Source organism: Clytia hemisphaerica, unplaced genomic scaffold (genome assembly GCF_902728285.1).
Source record: "Clytia hemisphaerica strain Z4C2 unplaced genomic scaffold, Clytia hemisphaerica genome assembly, whole genome shotgun sequence".
NCBI lineage: Eukaryota > Metazoa > Cnidaria > Hydrozoa > Leptothecata > Clytiidae > Clytia > Clytia hemisphaerica.
This window is the reverse complement of record NW_027103726.1, coordinates 566,432-590,359: the sequence shown is the minus strand read 5'-3', so window position 1 is coordinate 590,359 and position 23,928 is coordinate 566,432. Positions and strand designations below refer to the sequence as shown.

The 23,928-nt window shown below is 36.5% G+C and overlaps 3 protein-coding genes across 4 annotated transcripts in view; 2 read left to right on the top strand and 1 right to left on the bottom strand.

Moving 5' to 3' along the window:
- Positions 1-16,839, top strand: part of LOC136804668 (tubulin-specific chaperone D-like) — a 57,879-nt gene extending 41,040 nt beyond the window's left edge. Inside the window, exons 35-45 of one of the 2 annotated variants that reach the window (XM_067061274.1) lie at positions 1,719-1,772; positions 2,152-2,290; positions 2,619-2,671; positions 2,935-3,003; positions 3,316-3,402; positions 4,499-4,588; positions 10,527-10,614; positions 10,987-11,096; positions 11,533-11,611; positions 12,137-12,197; positions 16,388-16,839. In XM_067061274.1, coding sequence (XP_066917375.1) covers positions 1,719-1,772; positions 2,152-2,290; positions 2,619-2,671; positions 2,935-3,003; positions 3,316-3,402; positions 4,499-4,588; positions 10,527-10,614; positions 10,987-11,096; positions 11,533-11,611; positions 12,137-12,197; positions 16,388-16,416 — 859 coding nt within the window. In that variant the 3' untranslated portion in view covers positions 16,417-16,839. The remainder of the gene's footprint in view (positions 1-1,718; positions 1,773-2,151; positions 2,291-2,618; positions 2,672-2,934; positions 3,004-3,315; positions 3,403-4,498; positions 4,589-10,526; positions 10,615-10,986; positions 11,097-11,532; positions 11,612-12,136; positions 12,198-16,387) is intronic. The other variant, XM_067061275.1, reaches the window with a different exon arrangement.
- Positions 6,230-9,297, top strand: LOC136804669 (uncharacterized). Its single transcript, XM_067061277.1, has 2 exons — positions 6,230-6,295; positions 6,636-9,297. Exons 1-2 carry the CDS (start codon positions 6,231-6,233, stop codon positions 9,232-9,234), a joined length of 2,664 nt encoding a protein of 887 aa, XP_066917378.1. The 5' UTR covers position 6,230; the 3' UTR covers positions 9,235-9,297.
- A 1,958-nt stretch (positions 16,840-18,797) lies between the features above and the next one.
- On the bottom strand, positions 18,798-22,325 carry LOC136804667 (uncharacterized). Its single transcript, XM_067061273.1, has 2 exons — positions 22,261-22,325; positions 18,798-21,285 (listed from the first exon to the last, which is right to left on the bottom strand). Exon 2 carries the CDS (start codon positions 21,278-21,280, stop codon positions 19,076-19,078), a length of 2,205 nt encoding a protein of 734 aa, XP_066917374.1. The 5' UTR covers positions 21,281-21,285; positions 22,261-22,325; the 3' UTR covers positions 18,798-19,075.
- Positions 22,326-23,928: the final 1,603 nt, after the last annotated feature.

The following is a 23,928-nucleotide window of genomic DNA, read 5'->3' as shown; positions in this document are numbered from 1 at the left end:
CTCGTCCAATTGATTCGGCGTTCGATTCGTTCGATTGACATCGTCTGGAAAACATTCTCTTTAAAGGAAGGAAAAAAATGGCAATGTTTACATTTCTCTAACCTTCCACAGTACTAAAGTGATCATTTTTACCTTCCGCCTCTACGGTGGAGATGGCGAGACTGTTAAACGGTGTCTTCCAACAAACAACAATCAATATACCCTAACAAAACCCACACCACCAAAATTGTAAAAATAAGTCAATATAATTTCTATCAACAATTTCTCGTAAAATGTTTTTTTTCCAACATTCTGACTGTCTGATACCAATCATGGCTGGAGTCATCATGTGTAGAGTGACTGTGTATAACAACAAAAGTTTATTGAAAATCATCCCACGGTAATGGTGAAGCTAAAGATTTATCAACCAAACAAAACTGACGCCAGGTCAAATCTGTCGATTAAAAATTTCCATGAAAATTACAATCGAAACTTATCTCATAAAATGCTTTTTTCAACATTCTGGAGGTGTTCAAAGTTAGAGGTATCATATGTAGAGCCAAGCAATACATGAAAGGTCATTTGCTATCCCATTTGCCATGAATTATATGACATCAAGAAATCAAACAAAAACCAACAAATCATGTCTCTTCACTTTCATGTCACATCGTGTTTATGTGGGGTAACCAGAAAGTCAATCCACAAGAACAGCCATCTTCCTTTATTATGGAGTGTTCCAAAACTATTGGTAGGTTGTTTGGAAGTAAAGAAACCCACACAGTTTGATTTATTTTAAAGATTTAACTTGAAAACAAACTGCATCTTTCTAGCAAAAAACTCATGTTTCAACCTGCTACATAACAATTGCCAGTCGGGTCTGCTACTAACATGTAATAGTTTTATTATAACCGGCTTGAGAATCCGTAAGGAACTTATAACATATATTATGACGTAATAGTTTATCAGTCGACTTGAATCATGATACATTACTTATACTTCACTGGATGCATTTTTCCCTGTGAAATTATTATGAAGGAGAAAGCCATTTTAACAAATATTTCCCTTTTGGAAAACGGGAAATATTTAATAAAAACATGAAAAAATGGAGTCTTTCAAATTACGCTGGACCACTTATCAGCGCCATCCAGTCCATCAAAAAGCAATAAGTGGCTCCCGGGCTGAGCAATTCTGATTAGGTATTAACGTGCTCTAATGCTTTAAAAAGCACTAAAGGAAGATACTAACATGGCTTTTTCTTTATAAGTGTAACACTTTTAACCATCTTAGGCCCAGCAGTCTCCGTTAGAACATAGTCTTTTATTTAATATAGTATTGGGCCTGACAAAGTGCAGGCATTTGCTTAATAAGAGGGCTTTATTATCTGTAATTCTGAAGGCGTATTGGCGGCTCTTATGCAACGAAAGCACTAAAAGGGCGGTATCCCATCAGAGTGGAATACCACACCCTCTGACACACAAATATCACCATTTAATTTCATCTGTCCTTGCGTGCCAGTCTGAAAAAGTCACTGTATCCGAAAATCACCCAACAACAGGGGTTTTGCTTTGTTTTTGGTAGGCTGGCGAATGAAAAATTGTCTCTGGCGAAGACAAATTGCAGTTTCTATAAACTGATATTATCCCGTAACATTATCATATAACACCCATATTACTGTATTACACGGATTATAAAAGACGTTAATCTGTGAGTGAAACATCTTTCTTCTTCCATTTTTTTAGAAAAGATATGGGCGCGCTACCCTGTATTGAACAGCTACGTGAAATTTTATCAAAGTAAGACTGCCTATTTTTCCGATCGACCCTTTTTAGTTTCAATGCGAAAACCTAACCCCTATATCACTCAAAGGTGTTAAATTGTATGTTTTATGTTTTTCTAGCTATACTAGTGTATCATACTGGCAAAACTCTCCTCCTTCGTAAATCGTAAATCGTAAATACTTATCGAAAGCCTCCACAAAACTCCTAGAATTAGAACTGATTTTTCAAAATATTCGATTTCTCCTTGAAATCTCTTGAAATAATAATCTGTTTAATTCTCCTTTAGTAAAATATATGGTGGCAACCATTTCACTGACCCATGATTTTTTCCCTGCTAATATACAAAAACTCAGGTTTGGTTAAGAATTCTATCATTGTCTTGTACTTCGTTCAGGTCAAAAGAAGAGACGATCAATTGGGCAGTACCGAACGAAGCTTTCGCCATCATCGAAAAACTTCTCTCCATCAAACCTTACCAATATTCTTTAATACTCGGTATCTCCATCAGCGCTGGCGGAATCACAGAATCACTGGTATTTGGTTTTATCTTATTTTTCTCTTCATCTACCTGGGAGTAATGAAGTGGCCCGGTAGTTCAGTCAGTTGATAATTCATCTGTGATCTAAGGGTTGTGGGTTCGCTCCCCGGCTACCGCCAACTAAGAATCACTTTTTTTTTTTTTTTTTTTTCCATTTTGTAAGAAAAAGTAAGAAAAGTGCATTCATCTGGTAGCTGTCGGTGGATAGCCGGGAGTGGCTAGCGTAATCTATAATCTTTTTTATTTGTGCTGCAAGTCCGTCTCAGAGGTAAAACTTTATTTTGACCACTGGAGTAGATTGAATCTCTTTTTATCTTCACCAGGCACGACATGCTACAGACTGTGTTTTGAATTTCCTCGGCGAAAACCAAGAAAGGTTGGTAATAATTTCACATTTTGTTTTACTTAGCTCTGTACGAAACATAATAGGTCTTTTTTTACCCGCCCTCCACATGTCCACATCATCATTTAAACCAAATTTGGTACTTTGTTCTATATTTATAGCATTAACTGCCCATTCCATTTTGAAAAATTTCATAATTTGATCATTTTTTTTGTTATTTTGAAGGAGATAAGTAGTAACATATTCACTTTTATCTCCCTAAAGTTTGTATTTTTATTTCCTGATTATGTTTTCAGTATAGAAGAAATGGACAGGATATCAGAACATTTCCTAAATATTCTCAAAACTCATAACAAAAATGACAGGTGATAATTTCAAACTTATATTTACTCCTCCGACTCACTTGGCAAGTGATCATCTATGAACACCTTTCTTCCAGAGTTATTCAATTGTCAAAGTACAGACGCTCTACTTCGATTTTCGAGAGGAATTAGATTGTCATCAAATAGTAGAGCGTCGTTTATGAGAGTTTCTTGCTGACGGCAACTTTCAAAATTATCAAATGAGGGAGCGTATCAAATAGTAGAAATTCGAATCAGAGAGCATCAACTGTACCTGTTTTGATTTAGGTAGCTCGCAACACGAGTCTCATATTTTTCTTTTCTTCATTTTTTTAGAGTGATCGTCCCATTGTTGAAGCTATTGGAAAGATTATTTTCTTCCGGTTGTTTTGATGTTTACCTAGACTCTGACACGGATTCACTGTAAGTATACTCTTCGCATTTTATAGTCGGAGTCGAAATGAATCATTGGTAATCAGGACTGATTGTTTCTGATTGTTACTCCATAACCTATTCTTGCGTAATGCGTTTGGGTTGCTGAGGGCTCAAGATTTATTTCTTATCTCCGACCAGGTCCCAACCACTCCAGATAGTATTGTATGATGATTTCGTCGAATTTCACGGTTTCTCTTTGGAGTTTTAATTAGGCTTTGGAACATTAAAATGAGCTTTTGAACGCTATGATTAATTGAAGCCACAAAATCCGGTGAGCTGTTTCATCGTAATATCAAGACCTAGGCGGCTTTTGTTTTAAGGCAAGATGGCGGCGCGGATTTTTTCGAATAAATGTCTACAGATTACTACATTCTTCGCTTTGTTTTGATATTATTATTCTCTTTTTTCTATAGAGGTTTTTCATGTTTTGTTAAGTATATGTAATCACATGATAACGAGTGCAATTCGAGAATAATTGCACGAGTGATTTTTTTGTTATTAATTTCCCAAGTCCGAAAGGACGAGTGCAATTTTCGAATTATACGGGTTATTTTGTGATTACGAGCTAATCGCACAATGGGTTTCACTACTTTTTCCCAGTTATGAAAGTAAATTACAGAAATTACACTGAAAGTTTTATATTTTTCTCTTCTCTCTATGTTTTTCTTTTATTGTTGTTTATAGACTTTCTTTCTCACAAAATGAATTTCGAATGCAATTAAAACGTTCGATGAAAAAAAAAGTGAGAAAAACATTAAAATCGATTTTGTAAACATTGGCGCTACATCGAAGAGTGTGATTAACGATTAATTGCTCTCTTTGAAGAGGCGCCAAATAAGAAAAAATAGCTCATCGTGCGATTAGTTACGTAATTTCTGCCATTATAGAAGCAAGTGTCGAATCTGAAGAGGTGATCCTTTACTCAAATCGTCGTCCTCAGCTGTTCAGGATATAGTTAAATTAGAACCTTACCGTCTCTTTGACGAGTAACTTGACGAAACAAGAAAAGCCTCTTTCTACAGAAATCGGCCTCCCGAACATAACTATACTCAAAATGACACTATTATTTTATTTACTGTTTTAGATCGGACTTTCCACAAAAACTTTTGACTTTGGTGAAAGAGGAATGCAAAGGTTGTGGTGATATCAAGAAATTATTGGTTGTCGTTAATATGTAAGTTGACTTTTACTTGACTTTTAATTAATTTTAGCGTTTTTAGCGGTCTTTTCGAATTACAATTTTTTCCGATTTTATCGAAAAATTTGAAAAATCCCTAGGAAAATGAAAGAAGTTTGTCCAAAAAAGGGCAAAACCGCAAAAATGAAAACCTGCGAAATGCAATCTTTCCGATTTTCTTTTTGATCGCGAATTTTTGTTCCCGCGAAATTAGTTCCAATAAGGTATGATTTTTGAGATGATGGTGACATATGAGTGAATTGAACTTTATATACCCTGGGCACACTCTCTCATCACAGCCAAGCAAATTCTTTGATGAAGTTTTTTTGAAAGGGCTACCCTAACGGTAGCACTACTCAATGTTGGTGAAAAAAGTTTGAAACGGAGAATATCAATGATTTACGAATTGACCTTCATCGAGTACCTTATCGGCCCTTTTTACGCCGCCCCTTTTTACGCCGCCCCTTCTTACGCCACAGCCTAATTTAGGGCCGTTAATAACGCCAAAATTTGTAAAAATGCCTACTTATGCTTCAAATTAGTAAATAATGACTAAAATTTACATTAAAATGTCATTTTTCAGTAGTAAACTGTTGAAAATGCCATCGAAAATCATTGATTTTTGAATATATATTAAATATTTCACTGAAGTTTTAAATATGGAGTAAAACAATGGATAATTTTCGTCTTCGAATCTTACCCAAAATCCTTTAAATTGAGAAATAATGATAAAAAATTAACGCCGCTTTTAGGTTAAAATTGCAAAATCTTGGCCCTTTTTACACTATTACGCCACAAGCCCAAAAATAACGCCAATAAGGGCCGGTGTAGAAAGGGCCTATAAGATACACAGTGCCACCATTAGGGTACCTTTTTTCTAAAAACTTCGATCAAAAATGGTGGATACAGCTTGGTCCAAGGTATATAGAGGTCAATGGATATGAGCGAATTGAGCGAAAGGCACAAAAGACGTCTAAAGGTTGATGCAATGGGATCTCTTACAGTCTTTCTGTCGATCTTCCTGCTGTGTCTAAAATTTGATGGATTAACGGCAGAAAGTCGCTTATGTTATTTAGCGCTTAGGTCATCCAACTTATCAATTTCCAATAGGTGTTATTTTATAGGGTATACCAAGGTTGTTGTATTTATCCGTACGGGGATACCCGAATGTACCGGAACTCCTGAATGTACCGGAATTCGAACGAAATCATCTTTAATAAGAAAAATATCGGAAATTAATTCGAGATGAACTTCGTTATTGAATTAGGAATTGAAGAACTATTTTTTTGGTATACAGCCTCTTTCTCTGATCTCTGGCTTCATCGCCCTACTTGCGGGCGCTTTGATGTGCTCCGACGATATCCATATCATTTAAAACTGACGTCAAGGTTGTATAAAAAATTTGACGTCAAATATTTTCTTAACTATGTTTTGATTCCGTTTATTAAAACGACAATCACTTTAGATTTCGACCTTCGAAACGACAAGTTCCGCTCATAGATAATTGGCAATTTTTTTGGAATATTTGGAATATTGATATCAATTATTGTTTTTATATTACACGTCCTGTATCATATCGCACAAATCTTTTGCCGTTGTTGGATCTTTTTTTGGCCGTGGTACTATCATAATGTCTGAGATGGACGACTTTCCGAAGTATTATGAGAAAATCTTCACAACCTTTGATACCTTTAATGCTGACGAGTAAGAACTTTGTGTCTGTCTTTCGTACCTTCCTTTTCATTTCATTATTTTTGATCAAGTAAGGAAAGACTCTAAAGTAGGCCCCAAGCTATTCATTAAACTATGAACAAGCTTTTAATTTCTTCTAGATTTAGAGATTTTTAAGAAAGTTTGGAAAGAAAGTTTTTGAAAAAAGTTACTGAGGGACTTGACGACAAAGTTTTGAAATTTCTTTAATGCCTAATATTCGGACCCGGAGATTTTTAAGAAACTTTGGAAAGAAAATCTTTGAAAAAAATTATTTAGGGACTTGACGAGTTATTTACACCTTGAAGAGTAATATTTTATGTTTTTTTCCCAGGATGCTTGGATTTGAACCAGAGTCTTCTGGTGAAGAAAAGCTATTCTCAGCCAAAGTTGACGGGAACAGTTCTGCTGGTAACATTGCAACAGATAGTCCACCAAGTCAAAAGGAAACCCAAGAAGAGAAAGTCTCTTCTGTCATCAAGATTGATGATAACGTTTCTGGCGATAACGTTAAAACTATTTCCTCAGAAGAAAAACAGGAGAGAGTTCCAGAAGAACCGAAAGTCTTGATCTGCACTGATGAGCTGATTAACAGACTCTCCTATTTACCGGACTGGAATATTTCCAACTTGTTAGATGCTTCATCAAAGTCACCAATGGATGGACAAACATCTCTTCAACAGCACCACGAAGCAATCGGGCCTGCTTTGGATGGTGTAGAGAAGATGTTGGAACAAATTAACAGTAACTTGTCACTCCAGATCCACAATTTCTTTGGTGACTCCAACGATTCGATCGATCTTCATCCCGAAGAGAAGTCTGCTCCTCAAGTTGAATCTTCTTTGCCAGCACCAGAAAAGCAAGAAGTGGTTTCCAACCCTGCTCAAATACCTTGTAATGGATTAAACGAATCCTCTCTACCAATTGAAGAAGAAGACATTCCTTCCACGTGTGGCAAAGTAAACCCCAACACCAACACACAAACAACTCTGGAGGCTGGATTTCACAATTCAACATCGGCACATCAAGACGGTTCTCCATTTGAATCTCAAAAACCTGTTGATTTATCTGACATAAATCAACAGATTGGTATTGATCTCACATATTTGGAACTTCTATCTCAAACGTGCGACCCAAACACACTGGAGACTGGATTTTTAAACTCAACCTTGTTACAACAAAATTGTATTCCAACCGAACCTCAAAATCCTGCTCAGTTATCGGACATCAACCAGCCGATAACCATTGATCTTACACATTTGGACGAGACACCATTGCCTCCAGTCAACCTTAATAATACTGGTTTGACCACATCAGCAAATGATCTAATTGCTGCACTTAACAGTGGAGATCTTGGCAACTTTTCCACGATTGCCAACGATCAACTGGCAGCTCTGCTATCAAGAGATTTGAGTCAACCACCTCGAGTAGACGAAAATCAACATGCGGCTCCCTCAAAAAGTAAGCGAAGACGAAGGCGTAATCGCGTTGAACCAACTCAAACTACAGGCGAGTCGTCCGCCCTTGCTAACAATACCTTGATCGATCAAGATCCGTTACCAGGATCAAAGAAAAAGCGAGGGCGAAGACGCAATGTCCAACAATCCCCATGTAATGATGAACAATTCTCCATGTCAGGTCTATCAACTCAAATTCAATTACCTGGTCCTTCAGCTGTAAATGACCAACAATCCTTTGGTCAGATTCAAACATCCATGATGGACTACCTACAGCAACAACCAGAAGCTTCAACTTCTTCTTTTGGTCAAGGCAACTCTTTAGAATCAAACTCTTTGACACAGGAGGAGATGTTCAAGCTTATTCAAGCACAATTAATGGACTTTGAAGCTCCACAAACAAATAACCAACCAGCGAGTTACCAGAATATTTCCAATGCAACTCAACAACAAATACCTTGCATGTTATCTGGAATGTCACAAATCCCTCATCAAGTACCAGCCAACCAATCTCCATTTCTCACTAACGGCCAATTTATCCAAAACCCTAACCTAATGTATCAAACTCAACCGGAATTGCAACAAACCCATTTTAACCAAAATGCTCAGATGGCTGCTCCTCAATTGATGTCAACGAACCAATATCCAACACCATCAAATAATAATCCATACTTTAACGCTCCAATGGCAGAACCCCATATTCAATATGGTTTACAACAGCATTGCAATGGTTTTGGGCATCAAATTCAAGCACAAAACCTTCCTCAAATTGGCACTGACCAATTTTCGAATCATCGACAAAACTACCAACCAATCTTCAACTCGACTCAAAGATCTCCCGTTCAACATGAATCACATCAAACTTTTTATAACGCTCGTAACGCTCCTATGGAAGGTTCTCGATCAGTGAACCCAAACCAACCACCCTTCGCCTCGAATAGCTTAGAGAACTTGACTCCCGCACATCTTACAGATCTACAGCAAACAGCGTTTAATCAAACCATCCCCAATGGATCCATCCCTCAAATGAATCTAAACCAACCTTTCAACCAACAAACCGCAGATTATCAATATCTTAACCAACCGACTTTCTCTGCATTACACCATCAAACCTCATATCAACAACCACACTCTGGCCAAATAGGTTCACCAATTCACACTCACTGTGCTGCACCTTCAATCGAATCATACATCCAACCCCAACAACAACACCACCAGCAAAAGTTTATCGAGCAGCCACAGAGAGAATTAAAAATTGTGCTTCCCGGCACCTTTATTGAACCACCATCCTTAGCTGGTGAACTGGATAGCGGTGTCCCATTGTATGAGTTCAATGCAACCCAAATTAGAGGATCAGGTTACGCCATTTTTAATCAGTCACATGGCCAACAACAGCCGATCAGACAACGGCGTGGTAAACGTGCACACGATGACGTCGAATTTCCCAGTGTGGCGAAAATGCCAAGACGACAATAGATATTTACACAATATTAAAAAAATGTACAATTTTATTACACGGAATGCTTATTCATATACATTTTTCATAAAAAAACATTGTTCTTTCTTCTTCTTGTTTCTGGAATCCGATTTTTAGGTTAAAATTGTTTGTACTACTTTTTGATCTTACCGATGAGCTTGGTATACATTGAGCACTTTTAGAATGTTACAAAAAGTGGGTTATTCTAGAAAAAATATGTACCCCCTATGTTGAGGAGTTGTTGTTTTTGGGAAAGGTGACCCCTGGACTCTTTTTAAATTTTTCATGACCCCCTTGGATATTTGTTCGCTTTTTTGGACCACCTTAGATTTTCGACCTCGTTTTACTGACCACCCTGGATTTTCAACCTCATTTTACTTACCCCCTGGTAAGATTCAACACTCGGAAAATCAGACCCCACAGATTTTTATTTTCCAGACAACCCTGGACGTCACACCTCCTCAACATGGAACGTGGTCGAAAATAACCCCTGTTTTTGTGACATTTTGTATATGCTATCTTTTATCAAAGATTTTAAGTGTAAATAATCCTATAATACTGTCCAGGGTTTCGGTAGCATGGGAAGATCTATCCCACGACACCGAAATCCTGAAAGCAGACGGGTAATCTATATCAATCTAATTACCAGTAGTAAGTTTGTTTAAAAAAAAAGGAATATGAACAGCAAACAAAGTAATTAAAGCAACAATCAGGATAAACAAGGCAGGGGGATTGAATTTTAAAGTGCAATAATGGTTACAATATCTCTGCTTGAAATCCTTAAATCTCACTCTAAATCAGGTGATTTTTAGTGGATGACATTGTACAGACTATTTCTGGAATAGCCAAGAAAACCAAGGGACCAAGGGTTACAAGTTTGAGGGTGACTACCACAGAAATACTTAATAATATTTTATACTTTTTGACCCATTTATCCTTGACAAATTTTCGTGATGATTAGAATTCCACGTGTCCAAATTAAAAAGAAAATCTGAAATGCTGCCCAAATATAGAATTTCGCGAAACTTCGTGAAGGCCCGACTTAGACAGGCGGCTCGTTGTCCTTACGTTCGATGCGCGAGACAACAGATGGTTTGCTTGAAAGTTCTTCTGTTTAAGTGAAGTATGTAAAGAGGTTCAAAGTATAATTCGCCAATGTTTCAAGAATACGTGCTGATTTGCTGTCTAAAATCTATTTTTCGTCTCAGATGAAAAACCTTGCTTTAACCACTGGATATACTAAATTGAAAGCGTACTATAAAGCCGTGCTATTCTCTCTTTTAACGTTCAGATTTTGTTGTTTGGTACAGTTCGAAGGGGAGGTGCGAACGAAAAGTTTACAGCATCTATTCATGTTCCTTTGTCACAAATACCCCAGGGTTAGTATAATTTGGCTGCACTATTTTAGTTTTATATGCATATGAGAAATTCGGGCTGAGACTTATTATGCTAAGTAAAATTTCATTTTCGGGCTCAAATTATGCTTCGTCATATGCTTACACTTTTTTTTCAAAACATAAAAGAGTGTACAATAATTATGTCGTGGGAATTATTTCTAAAACATTTCTTTTATTTAAAGAGTCAATATACTAAGAAGCTAAGGGTTCAGTCTCCAAAATGGCAAAACTCTGCAAAATCATGCTTCAATTATGTCTAAAGGGGTCTTACAAATGCCCTTGCGATTCAATTAATTAAATTCGAGCATTTATTTTTCACCCTGGAAAATCTTATATTCTCTGTTGTTCTGGCAGGTACGGCGAGTGACGGCGGAACAGTTATACACGACATTTCTGACATACGACGATATCGTGTGTGAAGACGAACAAGAGAACGTCATGAACATCTTGACGGACGTCTCATGGTGAGTTTGATATAAGCAACGCCTACCTGTAGGATATTCGTCATTCGATTTTATGATTTAGCTCAGTTAACCTTGATCTCAGAAACAATCAGCCGCTTAACTCCTTTCCGAAGACTGGTCTCTCCGATCCTCATTTGTTTAATAGTTCTTCTGGTTTAGTGGTACTAACTTCTGTGAAGAAATTTTTGCGAATTCGGTAAAATAACAAAAAAATTCGCTAATTTTACTTCAATTCTTTGACTCTTTCGCCAAAAATTGATTCTTGCTAAATTGCTTAAAGATTTTCTTCATTCATCAGGAAAATTTCTTTCTAGCTTTTACATATCGATTATCGATTATCGAATATTGTTCGCTAATCAGAGGTGTCCGCCTTTTAGAGTGTCCGTCAATTGGAGGTTTTGCACAAAAATTTAATTTTCAATCACTTCTATTTTAGGGATCAAAACATCGAGATGGTACGACCAGAACGCAATAAACTGTGCGAGATATTCGGTTTGCCCATACCAAAACTCAAAGTAAGAACTTTATTTAATAATTTAGTTACTGGATCACCTACTAGCAGTTTATTTGTTGTTGAAACTCAAATCAGTATGAATTTAGAGCTACTAAGACTACGCAACCGAACTATTTTATCGGGAGAAAATTCGTTCGAAAACTGACAAAAAATGGCTTTGTGACGGAATTTTTACATACGATTTTTGACCAGCATTACACTGGTTTCTCATGTTTTCTTTTCTTTCTGCGTCTCGGTAACAACCACAGATTTATAAAGCCCGAAGGGCTAGATGTAGTGATTTAAGCCATCACCGGCAAAAAGATTGAATATCGTAGAAAAAATTTGTTGCTTTTTTTTTTCGAAAACCCGCGAAGCCTCTGATTGGTCGGGCGATGAAATTCTTTTGTAATGCCACGTGACCTAGGTAGAATTTCCTACCGAGATACGGCACACTTTTCAGCCAAAGCACGACATCTAGCCCTGGGCTTTATAAATCTATGATAATAATGATTTTGAATAATTTAATTCTCTCTCGTGATGACAGAAAGTGACAAAACAGTCATCTGCTACACCCGTTAAGAAAGACGAGCTTGACAGCTATAAAGGTATACCAATCTACACGTTTTTTCTACTACATTTTTTCATAAGAATATCCTAAATTTTTGAAGCCTTTGGATGTTCTTAAATTTTTGAGTTTTAAGCCTAAAAATGTTCTTAACATGTTCTTAATTTCCTCATTTTTTGAGTATTTTTGCCCATTTTCTAAACTTGATCTTAACATGATTGCAATCGAAGCCTTATGTTCTTATAAATTTTATTAACGTGGACACTGTATTAGAATTTTAGTTATTGTCTCTGCAGAATCAGTAATTTGCACATAGATTGGAAAAGGCGGCAACCGTACAACTGATGATCCAAGATGATATGCCAACCATGCAAACAACCATTCAAACAAGATGAAAATGCAATAGCATGCGACACCTGTGATCAATGGTTCCATCAAATATGTGTTTCCATGGACATTGAAACATTCATAACACACACAAACGACGTAGACATTCCTTGGCACTGTAGTGATTGTACCATCCTTCTTGAGAACGAGAACAGAGAGTCTGATACCGATGTTGCTATCCAACCTGACAATAATGAAAAGAATAAGAAGAAAGTCGATAAACTCAGAATTCTAGTATGTAACTTTCAAAGTATCTGGAGCAAACGTAACTCTTTAGAAAAGTTCTTCAAGGACCACCATATCGACGTAGTAATTGGATCCGAATCTCATCTTAAAGAACGTACCAAAAACTCTGAATTCTTACCACCACATTACCTAGCAGAACGTAGAGATAGGGAAGACGGAAAAGGAGGAGTCATAATCATCTACAGAGATTGGATGAAAGTTGACCAAATACCGAACAAAGTACCTGAAATTGTAACTGTTAAAATACAAACACATCAGAAACCTGTCATAGTCTCAGCATGTTACCGTTCAATGTATAACTCTAAAGAACAAAACAAACAATTAGCAGAAGAAATAACAGACATCTGTAAGAAATACAAAAATCATCATCTTTGGATAGGGGGTGACTTCAACCTGCCAGATATAGATTGGAACACCAACAGTATCACTTCCAATCAGTATTCGAAAGAACTAAACGAACAATACCTTGAAGTCTTTGAAACTTCAGGTCTTCATCAAATGGTCAATTTTACAACACGCAAGAAAGCAATACTTGACCTTATGCTCACAAACCGACCAGGCTTTGTGTCAAATTGCTCACCAGTCCCAGGTTTTAGTGACCACGACACTGCCGTACTTTTAGACATGATATGCCACCCTCAGAGACATAAACCGATCCAACGCAAAGTGATGTGCTGGAACAGAACTGATTTTACAGCACTCCGTAACGACGTTAGAGATAAATGCAGAATCCTTTGTAATACAACATCTGACGAAACCCCAGTAAATGAAATCTGGAACGGTATAAAAAATATGGTTAAAGTATGTCAAGAGCGCCATGTTCCAACAACCACAACAAAAAAACGCTTTGATCAACCCTGGTTCAATCAAATATGCAAAAGAGCTAACCGACAGAAAATCAGACGGTATAGAGTTTACAAGCGAACAAGAAAAGATGAAGACTGGGTGAAATTTCAACTAGCAGCAAAACACTATAGAAAGATCTGTAACACCACAAAAAACAATTTTGTTAAAGAGACAGTAACAGGAAATAAAAAGAAATATATCAAATCTAAACGAAATGATATTGCTGGAGTTGCACCACTCATTGACAAAAATGGACAAACCCATTCAGATGATGGTGAAATCGCCCAACTTCTCAATCAACATTATTGCAGTGTTTTCTCCAAGGACAATGGTATAACTCCAACAATCAACGGTCCCAAAGGTTCAGACATTGCCAATATTAACTTTACAAGAAATGGAATTGAAAAACTATTGAAAAACATTGATTTCGGTAAAGCATGCGGACCTGACAATATACCTGCTCGATTTCTTAAAGAATGTGCTGAAGAGATTACAGATGCATATGTTAAACTATTCACCGCCTCACTTAAACAAGGGAAAGTACCGGAAGACTGGAAAAAAGGCATTGTCACTCCAATTCACAAAGGAGGAAACAAACCCAGATCAACTGCTGAAAACTATCGACCAGTCAGCCTCACTTCTATTTCCTGCAAGATCATGGAGCACATCCTATTCAGCCATATCATGACCCATCTGGAGAAAGACGGTACACTTAGTGATGCTCAACACGGTTTTCGCAAACAACGCTCATGCGAAACACAATTACTAGCAACGGTTGATAAATTTGCAAAAGCCCTTAACAACAGTGAACAGATTGACTCAGTCCTTCTAGACTTTAGCAAGGCTTTCGATAAAGTTAATCACAGAAAGCTACTCATCAAATTACATCACTACGGCATTCGAAATGAAATATTATCGTGGATCACTGACTTTCTATCCAACAGAACCCAATGTGTTGTTGTCCGAGGATCTACGTCCCCACAATCAAAAGTTGAATCAGGAGTATCACAGGGATCTGTATTGGGCCCATTACTCTTTCTCATATATATTAATGATATGCCACTCACAACCGAATCCACACTTGCTTTATTTGCTGACGACTCACTCCTACACCGTATCATTCGTAGCCTAAACGACACCACTATTCTCCAAAACGACCTTGACAAGTTACAAAAATGGGAAGACGATTGGTCCATGGAATTCCATCCCAAGAAATGTAAAGTTTTGCGAATAACAAATAAAGTAAAACCTACTGTCCGTGATTACTTCATCCACAATGAGAAACTAGAAACAGTCAGCAAAGCCAAATACTTAGGGGTAACCATCAACAAAAAGCTAAATTGGAAAGACCACGTTAACACGATTGTCTCTAAAGCTACCAATGTGAGACTTTTCCTGCAACGCAACCTTCAATCATGTCTTAAAGAGACCAAACTCGAATGCTACAAAATATTCATCCGCCCAATTCTCGAATATGCTAGCCCTGTCTGGTGCCCTCATAACAACACAACGTTATCTAGCAAGATCGAAATGGTCCAGCGCAAAGCTTGTAGATGGATTGAGAACAAATGGGCATACCATTACAGCCCAACAGCAATGGCTAAACGATTGAATCTCGATTCTCTTGAAACGCGAAGAGACTTATCTTGTTTGAAAATGTTATTTGATTGCGTAAATGGCTTTAAATACATGGAGAAGTCTTTACTACCAAAAAGACAAAGGACTTCTAATGTAAGATATAACTTGATCCATGCAAAACTTAAAGTTTATGAAAACTCATTTTTTCCTTTCACTATTAAGCTATGGAATAGCTTGGACAATGGAATTGTAAATTTAAATGAAAGGGACGAATTTAGAAACTCTTTGACTATTAAATAAGTATTATAATCATATACACTTTTCAATTACTTAAGACAAAACACTTAAGCTTCTGTCTAATTTTCAGTCATGTCTATAATCTACCTCGCGACAAACTTTTGCAAATTTCTACCTTCGTTAAATTCCTAACTACTGTTAGTTTTTCTGGAAATACTATTTTTAACTTACTATTTAAACTTACTTATCAATTATTTATTATTTACTATTTTAATATTTTAACCATTATATGTACATTTTAAATAAACTTAATTTAATAGACTTAAATTTTTTCATTTTCCTAAAAAATATTTTGTTAAATATTTGCGAAAGTAATTCTAATGAATTTATGCAAATAAATATATAGAAATAGAAATAGAATTTTTTCCAATCGTATGTCATTAATATTTATTAGAGACCTGGAGGGGGTAGTCTACATAATTGGAAGCTCTAGGCTTTCAGGCCTTACTTATGGTCTTTAGGCACTCTTATAGGTTGGAGTTGTTAGGTTAGGATCTGGGGCAGCCTATCGTGTAGACTACCCCCATCCAGGTCTTTAAAAATGTATAAAACCCTGTATGACTTAATTACAATTTATGATGACTGTAAACTTTCCATATGACTTACTCCTGTGATTTGGTCTCCGGGAGAACGCAGGCAAAATTTGTACCAGGTACTTTTCACACCTCGAAGATTAACAAAAAAAAAAATATTCTCAAAAAAACTGAAAGAACCCAAAATCACGAAAAAAGAAGAATTTTACCTCAGGGGCAATTCAATTGCCAATTTTCAATTCTAATCAAACCCAGTACCCTAGTACCGGGTAATTTGGATTGTCGAAATAGACATGCACTGTAATTGAATTTAGTTTAGATGTTTTATCTTTCTCAATTTTAGATTTGGTATCAAGGCTGCAAGGATATTAAAACGAATGTTTTTATATAGATAGCAGTTTTTTCAATTTATTTAATTGTTTTGAATTCGATTTATAACATTCGGCAATGTGAAATAATTTTGTCTCAAATGATAATTTAAGTAGACTTCTTTGGTTGTTTGGGGTTTTTTTGCAACCTCCTCTTTATGTCTTTTTTCGATTGGGGCTTTTCTCTCGCCTGATGGTGGCGTGAAATTGTATTAGCGTGATGTGTAATCCAGATTTTGGTGATAAGGAAAATTTTCAGGCGTAATATAGGATGCCGCTTTGAGACCTCGAATCAAAAGATAATTTTTTAATTTTTTAGTTTAGTGTTTTTGTAAAAAATAGTCTTAATTTATCACAATATGAGATTTTATTTAAAGATTTTCCGGATCGTGGATATTGAAGCTTTGCGAAAGAAATATATCTTGACAAAAATATATTTATAAAAATTCTGTTTGTTCTCATATTGATAAGAAAAGAGTCTAAAATTTTCATAGTGTGTGTGCACCCCTCCTCACTCTCTTTAGGAGTGGGGGGGTTAAATCTTTTGAGCCTAAATTGACCAGGGCAGCGAGACCTTGAAATTCTTGACTTTCAGGTGGCGTAAGAGGGGATAGACGTGACTAGACACTAATTCATTACCTTGATTAAAGACAGCAGACGAAAGTATGTATTCAAAAGGGGTAGGTTAAAAAGAAGACCATGCAGTGATATTTTTCACCACAAATGATTTGTTTACAGATAGCTACAAAATAAAATTAGGATTCTCTAGGCAACGTTGCTAGCTTTGAAAATGTTTACTCTCGTGTACCTAATATTTACTCTCGTGTACCATTTTTATTCCAACCCCCCCCCCCCCGCGCTTATTAGATTTTGAGATTTTTTCCAACCCCCCTGCTTATTCCAACCCCCCCCCCCCCCCGCTATTAGGTACCGGAGAGTAATGTGAAAAGTGAAAATGAAGTAATTCGAGTCCACTTTCGAAAATAATCTTTCTTAATCTGAAGAACGCAGAGACACTTGAAAGTTTTAATAAAATGGTAAATTTAGAAACTAAGGATTAATCAAAATTCATTATGGAGGGATGCGTAAGTTTTCAGCGCTCTATTGTTAGATTTCATATTGGTCATGGGTATTAATCAGGAGGCAAAGATTATACATAAAAACTTAAATTAGGCTAAAATTGTTGATGTGAATCTAAAACATATCCCCCGGAAAAGATTTACGGAAATCTTAAATCGTAAGGCTATTAGTATATAGATTCGAGCTACATTTCAGATGCATTTAATTACCCTGTTTTAAAATCTTCATAAGTGGCAACAGCAAAGTAGACATGAAATCAAACGACACTGGAAGGGTAGAAAGGTTTTAAGGTTATTCGGTAAAATGCACCAACATACAGTCGTTTTTTTGTTTTTTTTAATCGATACTATCTTGTCTCCAAAATATTTGGTTCCTACAAAAAGTTAGTAGATAATAATATATGTGCTAGAAATAAAGATAAAATTAAAAATAAACATGTACAGTGCCGTAGGAAGCATTTTCATATTGGGGGGGGGCTGAAGTTTAGTGACACCAATTTTGAAAATTTGAGCTCTACATTGCATGAAAATGCACTTAAAAGACAATTATGACAAATTAAAAAAGAAACTTTGAAACTTTGAATTTTGCAAAATAACCATTAGAAATAACCAGTAGGCCAGATGTGAGATTGGCAGTTATATATTAAATGCATATGAGTAGATATGTATATTCAATAAGAAGCTATCGATAATGACTAAATTTGGATAATTGGAGCTGAATGGCTGAAGAACTAAACATATACGTTGGTGTCTAGATTTAAGATTCCCTTTTAAAATTGAATAATTAAATAAAAATAATGTTGCTAATTAATTAATAAGTAAAACTGGTAATTGAAGAAGCAAAGCAAAAATGAAGCAAGACTAAAGGGCAAGCTTAATATTGACGGACTATTCGTTATGATAGTATGAGATTTTACTGCTTGCTGTTTTGATTCAACGACTTGAAGTGAAGAACTACTTTTAAAATAGCGACTAAAGGATGAGATGCTTTTGTATAATATAAGTTAGGTAGGTCAGAAATTGTACCAAACAATAGTTATAGTAAATATCTGAGATATATAACTAAGTAATATTTCTAAGAAAATTAACACTTCTAATTGAAAAGGATCCATGTAGAAAAGGCACAAATAAATGTAGATTAGATACAATATTGGTTTGAACGAAAGCAGCAGGTGAGACGACCTTTTTTCCCGATGTTTCAAGAGTATATTTGAGCTAGAAATTTTGATGTGTTCTGATTAGGGCTTTGTTAATCAATCAGCTAGAAATGATGATGTGTTCTAACGAGACATATAAGAGGCACGGGCATAGTTTCACTCTTAGTCTTTTTGAAACCTGGCATCAGTCCTTGTGTAAGGGTTGGGAAAATCTGGAATCTCAGTTCCATTGCCATGGATATAAAACAAGACAGGTCGAAATAATGTGTAAAATTAAATATACATAAGAATGATCATGAAAATGACTATTGAAATAAAAAATATTTTTAAGTATTTAACGTTGCTGGTCCTGTATAATGTTATAATACGCGAGCAAATCCCTTGCTAGTTTTTCTGTTAATATGAAGATAAAGTTTTATTTTCCATTTCATTTGCTTTCTTTTACTTGTAGCAAAGCCAAATAAACGGCCAACAAGATATCTGGTCCCGCGTTTTTCATTGGGAATTTGCGGTAGCACTTTGGACACGTCACCTCCTTCATATTCCCTTTGAAATCAATCACTTTGGAAGATTTGTGACATAGACGACACATATGTGTTGCAACTTGTAAGCTCTTTAAACGGTTGATATGAGACTCAGCCAAAGCTCTTCCTTTTATTCGATAAGCTTCTTTTTCGCATTGGTACAAATCATTAAGGGTCCAATACACATCGTAGAACCTAACATAAGGAAGAGGCAATACGCCACCATCATTAGACACACGGAAAAAGCCACTATCACCCCAATCAGTACCCCATGAATTCATGAATTGAAGTGATTTGCCATTGAAACCAATCAGTACTACTGCGTGCCCTTCGAGCTCTGCTTTCGGTTGGTGGGCATTTTGAATCAATTCTTTTGGTAAAATACCTGTTGGTTGGGTTCGGTAGAATCTGAAGAATTGGTCCCATTGTTGGGCGTTTAGTGCAAAGTCTGTGACGACAGGTCGTTTTGCTGTGACGGCAGCCAATGCACCTTGTAAGTCGACTTCTCTCACTTGGAGACGGAGTTTTGGACACGTCTTCTTCAATACTTCATCTGTGTAAGCTCCGTCATCATGAAGATTTCCTTCAGGTGTTCTACCGAATTGATCGATCATTTTCTCTTTGAGCTTGTGAAAATCTGGGTATGCGCAGCCACGATTGAACACGTTGAAATCTGCAGGCACACGACCCTGATATCTGTCAACAATTCTGTGAGTGGCCAAATGCATAACGGTTGCTGTCGCATGTGCAAAACAGACTCCGCCAACTTGTCTTGAGACTTGAAAACCTTTCAATTTTTGGTTGATATACAAGTCGAGATCGATTGTTGTCAATACATCAGACAAAGCGTCTTGGCAAAACAAAATATTCTTTGCCAATTCTGTGACTTCGTTAACAAGATCAGGATGATTAACCTGGGCAAACAATTTGACGTGGTTATTTTCGACATCAACTGTCCAGCCCTTCTTGACGAAAATAGTTCTTGGAATCGATTGTGTTTCAACAGAAGAACTCAAGTTAAACATGAACGATGCTCCATTGCTCTGTAATAGTTGATTCAAAACATTACCAAAAAGCCCCAAAAGGCCTCCTGATGTGGAAAAAGGCTCATCTTGTCTTTTCCATTCTGGCTGTTCAGTTGCGTATAGTCGTCTTGGATTCCTTAAGTTATCTTGCGTGATATAACAGCTTACGATAGTGATTTCTGAATCGTGCATTTCTTTTATCGGAGCTTGAGTGGCGGTATCGGTAGGGGCTCCATCTGAGAGGACAAACAACATTTTCCGATGACCGCGAAATTGTGACGATGAAAAAAACCGGTGGCACTTGGTTAAGGCTTCGTTTAGTGGGGTGCCACCATAAATATAGGGCTCTACTTTGGATAAGATTTCCTCAATATCTTGCTGTGTTAACTCCTTTTTATTATCAGTAGACATTCGAAGGATAGAAGAAGCTCTTGAAATGCTGTAAGCGGTAATGCTTTCGTCGAGTATTATTTTTGAAACCACTAAATCTTTGATTTGTCTTATGACACGCTCAATATCTTCATTATCAGCTTGTAATGAACCATCCATTTGTAAAAGATTGTTTTTGAATCTCGCAATATCTGCCACAATGGGTACGTGTACTCGACAAGCTCTCGGTAAGATATCAAATACAATTTTGCGCATCGTGCTGTCATCTCCGTTTTCTAAAAGATTTGTTAAAAGTCGAAGCACGGCTCTTGCATCTTCGCGGGATACTTCACGTTTCAGTTTCCATATGGGAGCCCAAGTGCGCAGTTCGGTGGCACCATTTGTTTCCAACAATACACAGGCCCAGCTAATCACTTCCTCGTGAGACAAATTGATAGATTCGAAACCCTGCTCTCCCTGTTGTCTACCATTTTCCAATGTTTTTAAAAGGTCAAAAACACCTGTTTCCGCCCCACCAACACATAAAGCGAATATCTTGTGATTGCCTTTAATATCATTATCCAATAAATTATCCAGACATTTGAAAACTGCTCCAATCCATCCTTTGTCACCCTCTGGTCTTCCTTTGATATTGCATCGCATGGAGCCAGAGACATCGAGCAAAACACCAATGATAGTGTCCTGGTAACTCATCTTACCTGAAATATATATAAGATAAACGGGTCTGGAAATGGCCTATACTAGACGTCACCCGCGTTTTTTCTACGCAATCAATGGGATGAAAAGTCCCGGTTTTTAGTGAGGTGGTCGCTAGTCTGAACTGCAGACCTCTATAGATATACTTCCTATATTTATAAGAATTTTTCTTTCGCTAGAGGATGAGCAGAAGCTTGGTTGAGCAATTTTTCACACTTAAACCGGGTGATAGATGCTTTTGAATAATACTTGTTGTATAAAAAAAAGGAATAATGTCACAATAGGGAAGTTTTCACTCAGCTTTTACCCTCATATACTGAGGAAGCCACTGTATATTTGAGTTTAACTCCTTGACGCTCTCAAAAAGCTAAAATATAAAGAGTTTTCGAGGCTTACACTTTGAATCGAGTTATCTCGACTTTAATGATAGCTAACCCTTTAATGTTTGGTACCGTTGGAAAGCTCTTTCAAAGCTCTATTTGTCCAGACTTCCAGATTTCTGAATTTGTTCATCAATCAAAACAACCGCAGCAGCCAAAAATATCGTTTCTCAGAACACAAAATTTTGCTGGTGGGACGTCAAGGAGTTAACATGAAGCTGAAAGTATTTTTGATAAATGCAATCCGAAAGGGTCAAACTAGTTTTCCATAAGCAAAAGTTAGCTTTGAAAATCATTTCCTGGCTCGTTAACTCTTTGAGGTTGACGCTTTCAAAAAGCTAAAATATCACATTTTAAAGATTTTTCAATGCTTAAATCAAAACTACCGGCAGCCGTAAATATCGTCCCTGAGAGCACAAAATTTCGCCGGCGGGACGTCAAGAAGTTAAATAATAGACTTAAAATCTCCATCTTATTTAACATGTGATATTCCTTCCTCATCTTATAGCTATAAAATATTTTAGCTATAAAACTACTACTTGGTCTCTAGCCTAGAAGTCAAGAATTGTTACCTCAAAGTGAAAAATTTCCTCATACCTTTTGCAAAAGTAGTTTTTTATTATCATCCACAAAAAAATACAAGACTTTGACTGTGGTTCTTGCAGTGATCTGATATTTTTTTCTATGTGCAAAATACATCAGCATTGCAAAGCATTGAGTAATTCATACAATCTAAAACACTAAAAATATACCTATTCCACCTATTCCACCTATATTTTAGAAGCTTAATTATCTTCCTTTTATCGAAGGTATGCATTGTAATGCTCCATCATCAAAGATGCCAAATCCTCTTATATTAACAACCCATTTTGTATTAAAAATCCTTAGTTGTTGAATTAATCATTCTTAAAGCTAAAGGAAATTAGATTTCCTGTTCTCATAATTAAAAGAGCATTGCAAAGAACTACATATTTTTTTCTTTTATAAGCATAACGTTTATAAGCATATGTAGGCTCAGTTTTTGGTACCTAAACAATGGATCTATTGTTTAAGAACAATAGAATGCTAAGCATAATTACGAGCCTGATAAAGGGGTAGACACTTGTTTATAAAAAAACATGTATTTTAGATATATCTTATTGTCGTTATCTAACGGCCTTGTAAAGAATGTTTGACTGAATCTAGGCCTAGAATATATTCAGGTATTTTCTCTTGTACCCTCTAGATATCCTCTCTTATCCATTTCCCTGACCCCCTGGATCAGGGCCGGCGAATCAATTTTGAAAGTGGAGGGGCCAAATAGTAAGTGTCTAAGGAGGCGCCACCATGGTTGGTTGATTTTTTTTTTCTTAGCAAAAAAGTGGGGGGGCCATGGCCCCCCCGGCCCCCCCAATTTCGCCGGCCCTGTGGATATTCCCACCTTTCCTCTGATTTTCATAATCATGCTGTTCAATGAGCGGTTGAAATCTCCTTTTAATAACGATGCCTGCAAATTGTATTGACAACCTCTAACAACATGATATCTCTTTAAACTTCATCAGGCACGAAGACTCCGGTCTCAGGCAAATTAAGGCATGTCCAAAGTTGCACACCATTAAAAGGACCATTTTGAAAAAAAAATTTTTGAAATTTTGCTGACGTCAGCACTTTATTGCAAAATTTCGTATTTTGCTGATTTCTGCTGACGTCAGAAATTTTGAAAAAAAATTATGTAAAAATGTTCCTATTAAGGTGGCCATCCACTGAGTTTGAAAATAGTGATACTTTTTTGGTGGTTTTTTATTTTTTTGGCTTAAAGTCAAGTATAACTCCTCTGGAACAACCTCTGAAAATTTCAATTCATAAAAGTAAAGAATAAGCAGAAAATTTTAGGTTTTAAAATACCTCTACCTTTAAGCTTTTAATGCTTCGCCCATGGACGCCCTGTTTCCCGCCCGTTAGTAAAACAGCAATTCTACCTTCTCTAGCTGCTCAAACGGCTTGAAAATCTTTACGGGTCGTCTTCAAGTCGCTAGAAACATTTCTAGAAGGTTTGAAGTCGCTTGGTGTACCCATATTCAGTTGTCAAACTTTGTAAACAATGACCGCCCTCCAATTTTAAAGATGGTTTTTGGACAATTTTGGAGGATGAAGCTCACTGACTTTTGCTGAGTGTTTCACCCACATTTGTTGCTGTAAATGATGTTTTATGGTTCTCTTATTATACAAGGAGGTTTGTAAAACTCTAAGGAATATTTAATCATGATGTAACTTGTGATTTCTTTT